Source organism: Neolamprologus brichardi, chromosome 7 (assembly GCF_056152115.1).
Source record: "Neolamprologus brichardi isolate AB-2024 chromosome 7, ASM5615211v1, whole genome shotgun sequence".
NCBI lineage: Eukaryota > Metazoa > Chordata > Actinopteri > Cichliformes > Cichlidae > Neolamprologus > Neolamprologus brichardi.
In genome coordinates, this window is record NC_142110.1 from 18,303,392 (window position 1) to 18,321,453 (window position 18,062).

Consider the following 18,062-nt stretch of genomic DNA (forward strand, 5'->3'; position numbering starts at 1 on the left):
ATACTCCGTATAAAAGATGCACGGATCAGTTATTCGGATGGGACATCAATCTGATCCGAACTTGAAATGCCACGCCGAGTGTCAGTGACAGCAGACACGATCAATCCAATTCAATTTAATTTTGGTCTGTGTTTACAACTCACTACATTACCTGTGGTGGACTGTTTGCTAGCAGGAGACCTAACATACCACGAAGAAAGCTAACAGGAAAGGGTCAGTAAATATCAGTCAGTCAGCCAGGTTATGGTAGTCTTGAATGCTTGAACTGAAGCCAACCGAGCTTCGCTTTAGGATCATAAACACGTTTCTCTCTTATCCGTGAGGGTTCTTCGGTTCTAAAAGCTGATGGGGAATAGCAGGTATTTAACCTCCAGTGGGGGGTTGTCACTTGAGGTGGCCCTGAGAGCGGTTGACCCACCCTGTTATCATGCGAGTCGTAAGGGTCACATGATCTGAGGGGCTTCTTAGAACTGAAGAAGTCCCTCGGATGAGAGGTGAAACCCGTTCATGGACCTAAAAGAAAGCTCAGTTTCCATCAATTCAAAGTCTTAAGATGGTCAGCGCAAATATTTTATGCCTATAACACTAACACCTCTGTATGCTTGCAAGAGTTTTCCTGCTTTTATAATATTGTTACTTCACATACTTCTTGTGTGGACAACAGAGATGGGCAGTAACGCGTTACTATAATCTGATGACTTTTTTCGAGTAACGAGTAAAGTAAGGGATTACTATTGCAAAAACGGTAATTAGATTACTGTTACCTTCCCGTAAGCACATTGCGTTACTGCGTTACTAAAACCGTGATTTTCTTGCGAGAGTGTCTCATGACAATGACGTAAGCGAGTGCGACGTTTGTGGCAACAGCTGTGTGCAGATCAACGATAATATATCGAGTGCAGGAGAGAGTATGAGCATGCAGCGTTTAAAGCGTGGAAGTACTGACCTTACTTTGAGTTTGATTCCATAAAAAGTAACAAAAGCATTAGCGTCCGCTGTTCACTGAGTGGGAAGAAAACTTCTTTTTACAGCGAAAAAAACCCCTTAACTTCCAAGCAAGCACCGAGTGCGCTACCACGTAATGGGAAACTCACAGAGAAACTCGCAGATTCTTCAACTGACCGCTGCAGCACACCTGCACCAGGGCAAACCTCCGCCTACGCCACTCCTGCTTTACGTGTGAAAATAGAGCAACAGGACCGCTGAGTCTTTGATTTTATTTATTTTCTGCTGTGTTTTACTTGCATCTATTTGAAAGAGTGAGTGTAAACACAAAAAAATATTTTATTTTATGTGCTGGAATGTGCAGAAAATAGGTTTAAATGTTAAACAAATTTCTTCCAGTCAGAGAATGTTGCATATAACTAAATTTTTGCTTGATGCATAATGTTAAAAAACAAGTTTTAAAAAGACACTTTTCCATTTGATTACATTTTGTATGATGGATTATGCAGAAAAAGTAGAATTGGGCTGAAAGATCTATCGCTTTATCATCTATTCAGGTTGTAAATCGTGTTTTTAAAAAGTAACTAAGTAATTAATTACTTTTGAAAATAAGTAATCAGTAAACTAATGGGATTACTTTTTTGGGGAAGTAATCAGTAATTAGTTACTGATTAATTTTTTCAAGTAACTTGACCAACACTGGTGGACAGTAGTCAGTTTTATAAATTATGGTCCCATTTGGAGTAAATTAGCCAATAAAGAAGGCTATGCTTTACAGCACAGCTACCTGGTAAATAGCATTTCACTACCATGCTGCTGTGTAGTGTCTGTCAACCAGATCCACTCCTCACTTGGAACGTCTACTTAAAAAAATACAAATATGAAGGCAACCAAAAAGCTCAACATGAGCCTTCAAAACAGGGGTTTAGATAAGTTTAATGTAACTAATTCAACAGAAAGTTTAAATTCAGTCTACTTGTTATTATACAAAATCCTTTGCTTCAGTCTGACTCATACTCACAATCTTCCTGATGTACTGCCTACAATATAAGCAATATTTTCAAGGTAATGGTTTAGGTATAGCATTTTAAATTCCTTTCTCCTGTTAAGAAGCTGTACAATGTTTCATATTGTATAACTAATGTTCAGTAAGTAGCAAGTACTTCCACCACTGTGGGATTTATTACTGGGTAAGTGTAAACAAACACACAACAGAAATAATGTTTAAGAAAACAAATTATTTAGCACTGTGCTAAATTATTCCTGTTGCACATTTGTTTACACTTACCTTTTGTGACACTGGTTCCAGCTCAGCAACGGCGCTGCCGTTAATGTTCATTATTGTCCACCATTGTCTGAATGTTGTTTTCAAGGACATCATGGAGATACAGTGCTATGGTGGATGAGGGTTGCATTTACTATTTGATTACAACCTGCAACCCACAGCATTACTCCTCATTAACTTGAGTCAGATAGTATCTGTAATTATGCAGATTCCCTCTGACTAATTACCTGGACAACTGCTCATACCACTAAATTAATGTGCGATCCACTGAAGCTGTGAAGTACTACTACTCAATCATTTAACACCCTGGTTACAATTAAAAAACATACATGAACTCACGGACTGAGGGTCTAAAACTGCACAGACACAATAAAAAAAAGAAAGATCAAGAAGGCTGAATATTGACAGGGCAGCTGTCGTGGTCAAAAGCAGATGAATCTAAATAACTTTGATACCCTGTTTGCTCATTAATGCCAGAGATACACAGGGGTAGCAGTTATTACATGATGTTTGCTACATTTTTTAGTACAGGATAGCATTGGAGATGATAAAGTTATAATCTTTTAATGACGCATCTGGTAAGATTCCACCAAGATGGCAGATGAGAAATTCATCTGAAGCGCCATCAGTTTCTAGGGTGAACGTTTGAACTCTGTGAGCAGGTTTTTCATAGCTTCCCCATCAACATAAAATGACCTGCTCAATGAGGTGGAGACAATGTTTTTCAGTCGGGCAATTTAAAAGTGTGGGGCGTTCAAAAGGCAATAAAGGAAAACAGTGTCTCTTTGTGTAAAGGAAGACTGCTGATATAATTAATCCCATTGTGTTTGACTTAAAAGCGCAGAAAGGCAGCAGACTTGTGAACCTTTGCAGGCATTTAGTAATACATGACCTCAGTGATGAGCGATCTGATGGCCAACAGAGAGACCAATAATATATGCACACATACAAACTCTGAGCTTGTTTTTATATCAGAAATTAATCTACTGACTAAGAAGACAAACACAAGGGTCTCAAATTGCATTATGAAAAGCAGTTATTGTTGATGTGGACACAGATAATGAGAGGATTACATTTCCCATCACAACAGGATTATGTGGAAAAAAAGACCATGAATTCAACTAAGGGGTTTATGGGGAAATATTTTGAAAATGCTCCCATGTGTTTCCATTTTTTAGGTAGAAAATATAAAAAGCTGACTCTGATGAAAGCCAGGCTGTATGAGAGAAAAGAAGAGAATAGAATAGAGGAGCCCTTTATTGTCATTGTACATGAAATTGTGGAAATCTACCTTCTGTTAACAATGACAACAAACACTACGAATCAGGCACTGCTGGGATTTGAACCCAGGATCTCCTGTTTACAAGACAGACACTTTAACCAACTAAGCATAAAACCAGCAAAGTATAACATTTAAATAGAATGCAGTCATTTGCAAATTATTTAACTCTCCTAGGTTTCGGGGCCTAATTTGTAGTTTTTGTTTTTTCATAATGTGCTTTTGTCTGCTGAGGCACCTTTATCTGATTTACAATATGCATGACCTGTAGATTATTTAGCAACTGTTTGTCCTATACAAGGCACGGTTCGGTTCTGATGAGATGTTATTGCTAAGCGGTTTAGCAAAGCTGTCCTTGAATAAGACATCATCTTGATGGCAACATACAGTATGCTGCTCCAAAACCTGCCTCATCATCTGCATCAATGGGAAGTTACTCATATTTATGGACCTCACACTATCATCAATACTGTACAGAATGGTTTCTCTGCCATTTATGCATCAAAACGCACGCAGAGTCCATGAGTTTGATTTTGCAAGCAACTATTTGCTGTAGCTGTTTGATGGCAATGTTTTTTTTCTCCTGAAGGCAGTGAAGTGACTTCAGCTAGAGAATCAGTCTGTTTTTAATGCTGTGCTACCTGAGGGCACAAAGATTATGGCCATTTAGAACTGGTTTCTACTTGTCCCCTGTACAGCACTTTCTCCAGATTCCCTGAATCCTTTAATGACATCATGCAACCTGAGGATAAAAAACCCAAATTCTCTTATTTTAAGACTGAGAAACATTATTTTTAAGTTATTCTATGTTCACCTATTTTTCCAATTAGTCGTTCACAGTGCTGAAGCCTTCTTCATCTTTTTAGTCTTTTGTTCTCTCAGTCTGACACATGTTGTCAGCATCAAAACAATTTTACATTCGACAAGCATTTATGGTTTTAATGATTTGCGTAAATAGTTGTATTCTCTTTTTATTTACAGCTTCCAAACAATTTTGGGTACAGAGTGGGGGTTAACCTTTTGAATGAGATTCAGTCAAGCTAGGAAACTAATAACCTGCTGCTTAGTAAAATAAAAACTATAAACATTTAGTAACGGTGACCTAATGTTTTGGATTCCTTGTGCTGGATTATCTACCAAAGGCCTGAGGCAAATTTTGTTCAGTTCGTTTTATAATTCTCCAGACTGAAAAGCATAAACACTCTTTTGGAAGCTGGAAAATAAGCTGTCACACTGACTGTAAGATGACCTCTGCAGAAGTAAAAGAAAAATCTTGGCTATTATTATGTTGGCATGTCTAAAGGAAGGAAAATGATTCATATAAAACATTATAAAAATGCTGTATTACTTTTGGAACACTGAACAAGTGAATGAATACATCAAAAATAAGAAAAGTAAGAGAGAATAAAGAGACTTATATCCAGTATATCCTTTGATCAACACGTCCTCATTTTCCACCTCGCTGCAAATGTCATCTCTAAAGCGCTTTGTCCCTTAGACTTTTCCGTCTCTTGTTAGTCTGTTGGTCCTGTTGGGTACACATATCTGTGTGCACAGCTATTCCTCTCCAGCCTTAAACCCCTGTGGTTGGCACCACAACATAATATTGTCTCACCATGTATATCAAACTGTCTCTCCTCTCAGTCCCTGCCAGATCCCACCATCACCTCCAGAGTTAGCTGCTCTATTACTTCCAGGTCCAGTTTCTCCTGTTCTTTCTGTTGCCAATGTTAACTTTCCATTCTGCACATTATTCTTAATTTGACAGTCTATAGTGTACTTATCTCCTCATCATGCTTTTCACCCGACATACACTGCTAACCCCGACCACCCTTTCTTCACTCCTCTGTCTCTAAACCCTCTCCCACTCAAGTTTTCTGCTTTTTAATAAGTCTATAAAACATTCGCCTTTGTCTGGGCACTGCTTTTGGGAGCAGCTAGTTGCTAAACTTTAACACAGAGATTGTTATTCAGAACCATACTATACCTTCACAGTAGGCATTATCATCTCGCAGTGGGCGGAAGCCATCCTTACAAACACAGCAGTCTCCTGCCTCCAGGTTCACACAGTCAGAGTTCTCCATGCAGCCGTTGCCCTCTGAGCAGAAGTCATGACCTGCGGGAGGCAGGGAGGAAAAGGGTGAGACTCAGAGGATAGAAAAGGAGAGGAGTGACAGAGGCATACAGAGGCAGTCGAAAGGTTATATCATAGCTCCACACCTTTTTTTTCCCCTCCACAGTATCTTAACTGTGGTGTTTTTACTAGTATATGAGGGCAATACACTCAAATATGCTCTCTACATCTGACTTCACAGAAAACTACGCTGCACTATGAATGAGTAGGTAAAAATTTAAAGACCATACTTATTATTTTACAACTTTCAATTCAATTTTCACATGCACTTTTTAACTGCTGCAATTTATTTCAAAATAAAGGAGATCTTTCTTACAGAAAAGAACAGAAAAACTACCCAATCACCTTGTAGAGAGAATTCATTTGAAAAACAAATGTGTACATGTCATGCTGAATGACCTGAAATCAAATGTCAAAATCAAACAGTTAGCATATAAACATGCTCCAAAGGTGTGGAGGTTTCGTGCATTAACAGGTCTGAATTCTTGCATGTTTTCTGAAGTATAAGATCATGCTTCTTCAATACCTCTGCAGACTTTACAGCATCTGCCACTCAAAGCAATCTGCTCCGACTCCGGACAGTTGAGTTCGGGACAAGGCTCACTGGGGACCACTCGATGCATGGTCCTGTCCTGTGAAGAGAGGAGGCAAAATCCTTGTCAGCAACTTCTTAGGTGAACTCTGCCCCCTTCATTTCCTAAGGGCCCAGAGGTAATTATTGAGGTAATTATTCATCCATTGTGTTTCCTCTTTCATGGCCCCACTCTCCCTGCTCCCTCTGTGTTCATTATAAGCCAGTTACTCATTGGTCAATCACATTTTTTCGCCCCAAAAAACTACCTGTGAAAAGGGAAAGGAGAAGGGGAAAGCACGCTCTTCTTCTCTTGTTATCCTCAGCAATTTACATCAGGATTTATGATGCATCTTTATTACACTAACAGTGAATCAATCTTCTAGATTATCCCTGCATGTGCGTTTAGTCAGAGTGTAAAACCTGATTATGAGGTTCTGTTTCCCTGCATGCCTTTGGCAGGCCAATGTGATGATCTCATCCTTGTACCTCCAACTGATGCCCTTTTAGATTCCAGATTGCCACAGATAGTTCGACAAAAACAACAGACCTCCTCTGTTAATTCCTAGTGGACAAATGTTTTCCTAAGGATAACCTTAAATCAGGAGGTTAAAAAGGCGTCCTTATAATATGCCATGATCTCGGCTCACGCACAGGTAAAGTTCTGGAACAAACTTCCCCCAAAAGTCCCCAAACAACTTTCCAAACAAGCCTTGCCATCTACTTCTGGCCACCCACCACCCAAAACTTGCACCCCCAACCCAACCCACCTCCCTCGCAGCCAGCAGGCAGACAGAAGATCAGAGACGTGACAAGCAGCTGTCAGGGGAAGCCTGCAGAAGTCTGCAGCAGTGGGCTGACTGACAGCACTTCTTTGATCTGCCTGTGACTGCCAGTCAGTTAACTGGGACTACAGATGGGCCAGGTGTGGGCAAGCAAGCCAGGCAGCTGTCTGAAACTGCAGATTCTAATGGAGCTTTGCAGAATTCATGGAGGAGCTGGATGATATGATAGAGCTGGGTGATTAAAAACTTCAAATCATTTTTCTGTGATTGATTGGGCCTGCCTGGAATAATGTCATCAAGCGAATTACTCCCAAAAGTGAGCAACCCACCCATCTGGTGCACCAGGCAGACAAAAGCAAATACTTTGAATAATTGGGGAATGAATCTAATTTGGGACCACTGTGGTATCTGATGATTGGGACTGAAGAATAGATGTGGCATTCTCTGACTGACAGGTACACCTCCTTTTTACATTTTGGCCTCCAAATGTAAAATTGAGTAGTGGGATTCGGTCGTCTTTTCTTTTTTTTCTTTTTTTTGTAGGACAGCGACAAGACAGATCAATGAAATTGAGCTAAAGCGGACAAACTCACAAGATGGGGTATTGTATCCTGCCACAGTGGGTCACACAGCATAAGTATTTAGTAAGCTGTCATGCAGAGCAATATGAAAATTAGGAGACTTGAAGTGTTTAGGTCCATGAGTTAATGTGGGGTCTCTTTCAAAAAGACATTCTAAAGAGCCTTCTAAATGAAAATGGTTGCGCGTGTGTGTGTGTGTGTGTGTGTGTGTGTGTGTGTGTGTGTTTGCGCGCGTGCGTGCCTTTGTGCGTGTGTGCTGATATGACTTACCCTGCATTCAAACAGCAGGCACCTGCCAGCAGAGTCACGTACAGCTTTCTGATCTCCTTCCACCAGTTCTCTTCCACCAAATAAGCAGACAGCTGTTAGCAGACACATAAATAAATGGCGCAATGAACAAATAATAAACAATTATGCACATAAAAACACATTGCTTTTTAAAATCTGCAGTGGTTTATCATCTGCACAGGATAATAACCCTACATCTCCCTTTTTTAAATGGCTGTGACCTATTTTTAATTAATTAATGCAGGTCCAAAAAAATGTGCTGGTGTAAGACATTTAGACAATATTTAATGATCACCAAAGAGTAGCAGAAATGTTAGCTGAACTGTGTGAAAGCCGTAGAATTACATGTGAGTAAAAAAATACAAATGGGGTTTGGAGATGGAAGGATGCGAACAATGATACCTTTCATTTCCAAACAGATAACAGCTCAATACTTATGATGCTTGAGTTTGAACAGCTGTTGAATACATTTTCATTATTTATTTTTTTATTTATTTGCATATAAGTATTCAGATTCTATTGATAAGGTAGAGCAGCTAGGCTCATGCTACATGCAGATCAATGATCTCCATAGAGAACAAAGCAGGGACGGCACTTTCTTATATGGTGTTATTGTAATCTATTGTAGTTAAAACAAAAAATAATTTTTATTAGCTTTTGTAAACAAGGACCACATAATAGAATAGTAAGTCTTTGCCTGGATATCCACTGGACATGTGTGCTGGCTTAACCTATGGATAATATTTTTTTTGAAGGGTTTCCCAGATTAATAAGTTAATAATGTCTTCAGCTACTAACCAGATGCGAAGAAAAACAAGATGGTCATAATTCATAAAACCTTAGATCGAACCTAATGATCAAAATTGTCTCTTCATATATACACTGATAAAAAAATAAAAATAAAGGGACACACTGAAAGCAACACTCAATATGAAAAAAATCATGCTGTATACATGTATCTATAGTCATATGGACTGGGTAATGTGTTTGGAAGGACAGGATGCCACATCACTTGATGGAAATGAAAATCATCAACCTACAGAGGGCTGAATTCAAAGATACTCCGAAAATCAAATTGAAAAAATGATGCAGCAGGCTAGTCCATTATGCTGAAATTTCAACCCAGAATAACTCAGAATAGTATTGAGTGATTTGTGTGGCCCCTAAGTGCATGTGTGTCTTCAGATACCAGTCCAGCTAATGGTTTAAGGATCTTTTACGACCCTGTCCAGCTCTCCTCGAGTAACTACCCATCTCCTGAAATCTACTCAATGCTCTTGTAACTCTGCCGGGAGACACAGCAAACCTTCTGGCAATGGCACGTATTAATGTGTACTTGAATTTGTAGGATCCAGAACTGCAAAAACTAGCAAAAACAACAGAGTGGCATCTAACAGTAAACCCATTCCTGTTTTGTAAGTTGTCTAATTGTTGTACCTCTGGTGCACCTCTTGTTAATTTCATTAACACCAAAGCAGCTGAAACTAATTAATAACCCCCCCCCCCACACACACACACACACCCTGCTGCTACTTAACTAGCCAGTTTAATATCCCAGAGGTTTAACTGACCTGATGCTATACTCTGATGAAAAAGTGTTCTTCTAATGTTTTGAGCAGTGTATATATTCTCTGACATCATACAAATGATTTAGTATGATGTGGGAAAATAATTAAAAGAGCCAAACAATCTGTCACAATATCACCCAAATTAGGGGTAACCACTTTTTCACCCCTGGAAGAACAGATGCTTCATTCTGGTTTGGAGCTTCTTATACGGCTTGAAAAGATTTGGGATCTGCATGTTCTCTGAAGAATTCCAATACAAATTTAATCTGAATTGTAAAATCGCATCATCATAACTAATTTACTAGACCCCACAACCAGCGGCTGAAATAATGAGGACAAAAGGCTCTTTAAAAAAAGGCCCATCAGAATTTTATAATCTGCTTACATCCTATCATGAGAGAGCTCACAGTTTAAGCTACACGCAAGGAACAACAATTTGGTTGCTGAAAACTAAGCAGAGGAAATCGGCATGTGTTGCAGGTGGTGAATACACTAAGAACTGGTCAATGCAAGCATGTGTAACTACCACCAAGTTAAATCAATATAATTTAAAAAAGGGCACCATGCCCGTAAGTTAAATACACAGTTGATAAAGAGACACTATTTTTCTCCTGGCAGAGCAGAAAGATTCAAATATTTTGGAAAGAGGTCAGAGTGACATGTAAGAAAATTATCTCAAACAGAAATTGCACAAGCCCTGAGCTCATTTCTACTTGGTTTATATCCAGACAAACAAAATTACTTCAAAAAAAGGAAGCAAACATTATGACCCTTGTTTTTTAAATGCCACAAAGCTAACAGCATTGTTTTAGAAAATGACCAAATGTTACACACTAAAAAAGACAAATGATGTCAGAGCTTCCATTTGAAATAATCATTTAAAGGGCAAGTAAGGAGTGTTAGAAATTGTTTAGGGGACCTTTCTTGAAATTCGTAGATGATGTGGATCTAACAGGAAGTTGATCTGAATTGCTGCTGTTTGTAAAGAATAGAGGCTCTTGTTCAGATTGTGAGGTTTTTTCTTGTTTCATCTGAAAAAGATGTGACTCATACTGTTCTCTTTTTGTAACTGCTGAACCCAAATCTGTGCGTCTCCGCTCAGCTGTGACCGCAAACACTAGTTAGATGTCAAGAGTTATTTAACAGTGCTGTTTAACGTGCATCACACACTCTGTCCTTATTATTTACACTTTTTTTGTGAGACCTTTTTTTTTAAAGCCCTCAGGTGAATACAGTTGAACCAAATCAAGCGTGTCAAACTCAATTAAGAAACAACAGAAGAAGTGATGGCATAATTAATATGCAGAGGGAGAAAGCACTCCTGAGTGCGGCACTGAGGAGAAGCCATTTCATGTAACTGGGGGTTCTTGGGGTGGTGGAGGTTAAAATAATCACATGGCCAGAAAGTGTGTGTTTGATGAGCAGTTGGGGTCAGACAGCTTTAGTCTGATACAAGGGGGAGAAATGATTGACACTGGAGGTCAAGCCCTATCACAAAGCAGCATATCATAAAAGCGAAGACTTCTAAAACAGCCATTTGGCGCTCTACTTGACAGACAATCACACACAAAAAAATAGAGACTCAGAACTCCTCCCTGGAAGGCCCGGCGCTGTGAGATAAGCCTTTAATTTGGAGAGCAAATCATGTCTTTGTAGCAAGGAAACTTGCGGTACACTTCTCTCCAAAGCGAGAGCACGTGTAATTAGCTGTGTGTTTGTCTACCTCATTGACACAAGGGAGAATAGGGATATTGAGTTTAAGGGCATTACTTGCTACGTGTTTGTATTTGGGTAACACGGCAGCAGATTTACAGTCCCGCTTAAAGCCCCTGCGTATCGGCCAAGGCCTATGGTTCCGTGGAAAAAGATGCTGACACGAGATGATTAGCATCCCAGACTAATTGTTTCTTCCTGATAGAGTAAATCTTGTCTATTATTTGCTTTTGCAGCATTTTCACTGTGTCATTCGCTTACAAGCAAAGCAGGAAGAGGGATGGCAGAAGTGCGTGGGTGCTTGCGATGAAGAAGCTCTCAAATGAAGTCAGCCTGCACAAGACGTGGAGTCAAATCTGCTAAGAAATACTATACACACACATGCACAAAGTCTGGTACATTTTTCTATCGCTCATATGGTGTGTAACCTTCAACACATCTCAGGTGCGAACACCAGTTATTGAAAACACTCAGACGTACGGTAATAAATTTCTTTGCTTAATGCATGTGCTAGATTGTGTTCTATAAGTTGGCAGGCAGTTCTTTTTGCCTCTCAAAAGAAAATATATCACATCTGTTAAAGTTTCATTTGGGATACTATCAGCAGAATGTAAAAAAAAAACGATAATACGATAATACCCACTGAAATCCATTTTTATTGAGAGGGGAATTGAGAGAATATGAGATGCAGAGTGCTGCGGTGAAGAGGCTAATAAGAGTTTATTGCTTAGCTCAAAGTCTTTCGGAAAAAAGAAAAAAAACAGACCCTCTATGTAGCAATGTGATGAAATGGAATTATTTATCCAGCTAGAACATATCAGTGTTCAAAAGTTAATAAATGGACATTTATGGAGACACTATTGCCAGTGTGATTATGAGCATCATTTTAGACCCTTCACATTCCCTTCCTCTTCACTTTTCTCACAGCCTCAACATGCCATGCCATAAATAGGAACTAGTTTACATCACATGCAGCGATCCCAGATTTACTGGCTCATGTCTGTGTGACTGGTGGCCATCTGTGTTTTGAAAGCCGGCTAGTGAATAATTGATTGGTCCATGTATATGCAAAAAGGATGGACTCATCTCAAGAGACATGTTAGGAGGTAGCTTAGCAACACAGCAGAGCCCTGGTCAATTGTCAGGCAGCCCTTGTGGAGGCGTTATATGTGCTCTAAATCTGGTGATGGAGGTTGTTTTGCTGTTATGTGTGCGCGTTTGTGCGCAATTGTGTCCATGATTGTATGAGTGTAGGAGGGTGCTGAGGTTAAGGGTACTTCACTCACGCTGGCACTCCTTGCAGCAGGCACCCTTTACGTAGGCAGGCGCTGTGCCCGCCGGGCACTGAGGGGGAGGGCAGGAGATGGCCTCACATTGCACCGTGCCATTCTGGTAGAGAGAAACACAACACTTAGTTTAAAGAGTGACTAGTAGAACTCAAGTGACACTGGGTGTTTGGTGCTTGAACTGATACATATTACTTCAGTATCAACAATTCTAAAAATCTGACTATATTTATATTGATTTTCTTTTTTGAAAATAATCACCTAAATTGGGCAAATACTGCATTTTGAACAAAATATATAATAATTAGATTTCATTTTAAATTTAACATTAAAAAAATAAGAATGGAAAAACTGGAAAACAACTAATATCGGGTTTTACCGATACCCACACTGATATTTGGTGATTTAAAAATCTGATATGTCGGCCAATATTTTTTTCTTTCAAACGCAAATAGATATCCCCAATAATTATCCTCATTAACATAATATAACAATGCTAATTAAATATAATCTTTACTTGGAATACTCGAGAACTCCTGGCAGTACTGGCTGGTGGTAATTGGTGGGGTACTGCAGGAAAGTTACAGAGCGCCCTCTGGTGGGCAAACTATGCAGTGTCGACACTCATAAGATAGTTGAAGGGTGTTTCTCACATCTGTTCCTTTTTAATTTATGTACTGGCTTTTATAAATGATGATGAAACAGCTAATATCAATGGCTGATATTGGCTAATAACATTGTTTCTGAACTTCAAACATACATTGGAATTTCTGTCAGCCATTTTTAAATCCTTACTGTCCAACACACAATTGAAGCTAAACACAGTGGTCCATCAACAAACTATATTTTTATGAAGCTAGTATTTGTTGATTTTTTGGTAATGATGAACTACTACATTATGTTGATGTTTCTATTATATTGTTCACCCCATTTGTATAATTGGCATAGGCTACATGCATGCAAGGCTGCTATTGAAATTAATGCATTTTAGACTGTAATTATAAATCACAGGATGGACAGATGTTTGCAGCTTACTCAACCCCCCAAATCCTATGTTGCATCTTCTAAATATTCAGAGAGTTCTGGCCAAGCCGAGGACTATGAATACTGTGCTGCAAATCCACTAAACTGAAGATTTCTACAGTAATCTGTATATCTAACATATTTAAATACTATCTCCTTTTCTCCGGCTGTTACTGTAATTAACATAGTTTCCACGATTGAAAGCTCTGTGACAGCAACATTTATGAACCTGATCCACATAATTGATAACATCTTAATGCATGACCTTTGAATTTTAAAGGTCACAGCTAATTACCACACATAAGGTAAGAACATATCCCATTTAATGCCTTAATTGCAGCCCAGGAGTGGCAAAACATCTTTCTCGACGAATGAAGCGATTTCATTGGATGAGTGGGTAGAACAAATCCCTGATGATAATTATCATCTGTCAAGTGCAATTAGGTGCGGTGCACTGAGAGATATGTGATTTCCTATCTTTTGCATGTTGGGCAGTGGTGCGCAAAGTCATCTCATTGGCTGGTTGGAGCAGTTCAGTAGCAGTGAATGAGTTTCATGTTCCGAAGCTGAGTAGACTGAAAGGCAGTGAAATCTGTTTGCCGATGTAGTACAAGCACAAGATCTCCAGCCGCTTATAATTCTTCTTTTGGCAATTATTCACACTTTGTACAGCACAAAGTAGACCCTTGAGAGAATAGCGTATTATTAAGCACTGCTGTTGATGCGTCTAATCCTGAGTACTGTGGAGGTTTTTAATACAGTATCTTTTCTTGGGTAACTAGGGCAACCCTCAAGCTAGTGCATGAAAATAATGATACTACAAGCTGTCAACAACAGTGCCCCTGCACTTTGCACCTCTACCTCACCCAAACCCACACCCCTATCTTCACACACTTGATCAACAGGGGTTCAAGACAAAAAGGCAGCTTACAATAAGAGAAGAGAATGTATGTGTACACACAGACGCTCGCATACACAGTCGCACACCAACTGAGGCATGCACACGATACAATAAATACAACAATGCATGATTAAAAATGCATGTTGTCAAACACAAATGCATATCCCATTCATACAAATGCCCGCACACATTCATATCCCGCTCACATGCCTGCAAACATATAATCACACACGGCGAGACAAGTACATAATTTCAGACCCAGTATGTTCAAACGCACACAATCACAAAACCGAATGTCCCCTCCCCTTTCCTTTTAATGGTCAGACACACACACACTAGCATGCACGCAGAAGCAGTCGAGCACCCTTGTGAGAAGCCCCACCGTGCATGTGCAATTCCTGCAGCCATCTGTCCAGCTTTCATCCTCCCTGTAGACGACCCCCTTGACGCTGCAGGTTCTCTCACAATAGCAGCCATCCAGCCCATTCATCTTCTCCTCCGCCCTGGACAGCTGCACCACCAACACCCCCCCCAAACACACCCGAAAGACAAAAACCAAGTAGAAAAGAAGACATGAGTCAGCCTCATTCTATGTCTATATTCACATGAAAACAGAAGCTTCAAAAGCAAACCAGCAGCATCACAAAACTCATTCATGAGATACTATTAACACCTCATACACTCTCAGTCTCTCCATCAGAAGAGAAAAGAGTTCATTAATAGGCAGAGCCAAATGTTAATACGGCTTTGAATGCCTGTTGCAATGAATGTTAATAACAGAACCGTACTGACAAGGGGATATATTTTACTCATTTAATTCAAAGGAGCAATTACCGTTCCTCTCTCTGTTTTGGATTAAATGTCAAATCAGCACAAATAACACACACATTACATTACCTTGCTGGATGTTTTTGCAAGTATATCCTGTAGCTCCATGATTTTCTGCACTAGTCCATGGAAATCATTGCAGGTTGGACATGCTGACATACAAGGAACAATGCAAAGTAACTTAGGCACGTGCAATAACGTGGTCATCATCTCTAATAATCTATGTTAACTGCATCATAACTATAGCAGATAAAAACCTGTCTAACCATATAACAGCTTTTAAACACTTTTAATAGTAGAAACAGTTCAGTAGTTTAACAGTAATAGTTAATAATTAATAATAACATTAATAATACTTGCTAATATGTTTTTCTTTGAAGGAGGAAATTTCGCTTTTATATTTTATATTACAAAAAAATGTCCCCTCTGTAAAAGGGTGTAATTTACTGGAAAACGCATTAAGCAAACTTTCTGAAGGACAGGAACATATAATCCATGTGAAAAATCATTTTAAACCATGAGGTGTGGGTGTGTGGTTTTCACTCTCTGCAAAAATAGTGTTTGTCTGCAACAAACTCTAACAACGAGATAGGAAAAACAGCCACCTGGAATATAAAAAAGGTTCCTAGTGAAAACACATCATCATAGCGCACAATAAAAACATTTCACTATACAACCAGTGATTGAATGGGGAAAAAAACATTGCATCAAAACATTTCTAAATCAAATAGTCTCACAGATTGCCACTTAAAAGTAATGCGAAACCGATTTCTGAAATATGCCTGATACAGTTTATTTCATCTAGCATATTTGCTCAGATAAAATTTCACAGATTTTTGCACTGATATAAACAGCTGGTTTCTTTGTCCTCGCAAAACTGAATAAAACAGAAGCATCATCAAAATCGTGGCAATAATGAGGATAACGATCACACAAGAAAACCCACTTTTTGCTGATTGACTAACTGCAAAACACCCCACAACTGTTAAACTCTCTAAACTCTAAAAATACTACTACTAATAAATAATAATATCAAATAAATACAAAATGTACGTTTTATCTATACTGTAATCTAAAAGCGGGGTTGCAGGTAAATAAGTTAAAATTGGTGTAAACTAAGTTTGAGGGTTATTCAGAATCAACAGTAATGGGATTACTGCACTCACTTCTGTTAAGGTCTGGACACTGTGAGATGTAACCCTGTGGCATCACCAGGATCTCCACGTCTTGCATCACTCCCTACATACACAGACATAACAACCTTTTGATCATAGGGAGTAACACCTCATGCTAAAAACAAGAAAAATATAGAAGAAACATCAAGCAGGTGTAGTAAATAGATGAGGACTTTGAGGGTTGGGAGTGTGGGGTAGGGTGGTAATATTTCTCTAAGTTGTCTAAGTAATTAATATTTGAGATAATGTGGGACCCAAGCATATGTATCCTCACAAAAATAAACAGGTAGAATTGTGTTTTTCACTGTGAAGTATGACAGACAGGTTGTTGGGTGATTGTTGGATAATATGTGTCCCAAACTGTCGCTCTGATCAATCATCTCATATCTGCAAACCTACAGGAGGTTAATTATGTGGCCAATTTAGCTGGAACGTGGATTTTTTTTTCCAATCTCCTCTGATAAGCATAAACAGGAGATAGAGATTCAATCATTTCACAAGTCCAAATTGTCCTACGTCCGAATCCCAAACACATACCTGTGTTCAGACACTCTGTTGCCATAGTAACCAGGTCCATTTCACTCCATGAGTGCATTTATTACCTTTACAGAAGTGGAACAGTGCAACTTAGGAGAAATTGTTTTTTTAAATTGTCTCGCCACTTCAATTTACCAACCATAAATTTAAAATCCTGGGGAAATTATTTGCTGATTTTTCACGGTAACGTGCAGAAATGGCAGAAGATAGGAGCTGTGTCGATCAAATTTGAAATAACACTATTTACTTACCGGCACAGAATAAATTCTGCAAAATACAACTGCTACAAACTATAAACAGAAACTGTGTTATAATGTGTATTGCATATTACTTGCACATTATTATTTTGTTTAAACTAAGATGCCAAATTGCAGCTATTTGCTTGCATCCCTGAATAGGAAAGTTTTAGTGGTTGAATATTGTTGTGTTTGTGTGAAAGAAGGGAGCTATTATTTAATAAATGTGCCCAACAATATTTTAGAAAGTAAAGAGGGATTTTTTTAATGGGCAGTGAGAAAATACTTAATATTAACACATAGAAAAAATTAATCCAGTTTTTGATCTGCAAAAATTAGATACCCTACCAGGCCAAGAAAAAAGTGAACTACTGAAAAATTCTGACTTGATAGAATTCATAACTTCAGTTGCTAGATAAGACATTTAGTTATGTATAGTGTCTGAATGTAAACAAAAAAAAAAAAAAAAAAACTTCTTGAGTAAAGAAGCAACAGTACATGTGCTCTGTCTAAAGTCTTAACTATTACCGCTAAGGCTGTGATTTTCTCATTTTTAGCTAACACATACAGATATTGACTATTTCTCTATGTGTGTGGGCGTGCATGTGTCCTAATGAAGTAGTGTTTAAAAAAGACGAAAGAAAAAAGGGAGATGTCTTCCCAGCAACTAATCAAGGATTCACAGAGTGGCGAGAAAAGATGCTGCTGTGTGACAAGATTAGTGGGTGACCTCCAGAGCTTCTTTCATCAACCAATTAACACAGAGGAAATTCAAATGCCAGGTCACAGTGTATAAAGCATTAACAGGTACACATACACACAGCCATCACCGCACCATCAAACACAGACCTAGTCACCAGCAGATTGATTAAAGTAGTTAAAATTGCTAGTAAGCTGACATTTTGCCCCAGCAAGTCTCCCCAGGTG

General features: G+C 38.9%; 1 protein-coding gene across 1 annotated transcript in view; it reads right to left on the reverse strand.

Moving 5' to 3' along the window:
- Nucleotides 1-18,062, reverse strand: part of nell2a (neural EGFL like 2a) — an 83,129-nt gene that overhangs the window by 49,730 nt on the left and 15,337 nt on the right. Inside the window, exons 6-12 of the mRNA XM_006782520.3 lie at nucleotides 16,354-16,426; nucleotides 15,257-15,339; nucleotides 14,742-14,870; nucleotides 12,436-12,538; nucleotides 7,851-7,942; nucleotides 6,170-6,275; nucleotides 5,497-5,625 (exon numbers count right to left, since the gene is read on the reverse strand). Coding sequence (XP_006782583.1) covers nucleotides 5,497-5,625; nucleotides 6,170-6,275; nucleotides 7,851-7,942; nucleotides 12,436-12,538; nucleotides 14,742-14,870; nucleotides 15,257-15,339; nucleotides 16,354-16,426 — 715 coding nt within the window. The remainder of the gene's footprint in view (nucleotides 1-5,496; nucleotides 5,626-6,169; nucleotides 6,276-7,850; nucleotides 7,943-12,435; nucleotides 12,539-14,741; nucleotides 14,871-15,256; nucleotides 15,340-16,353; nucleotides 16,427-18,062) is intronic.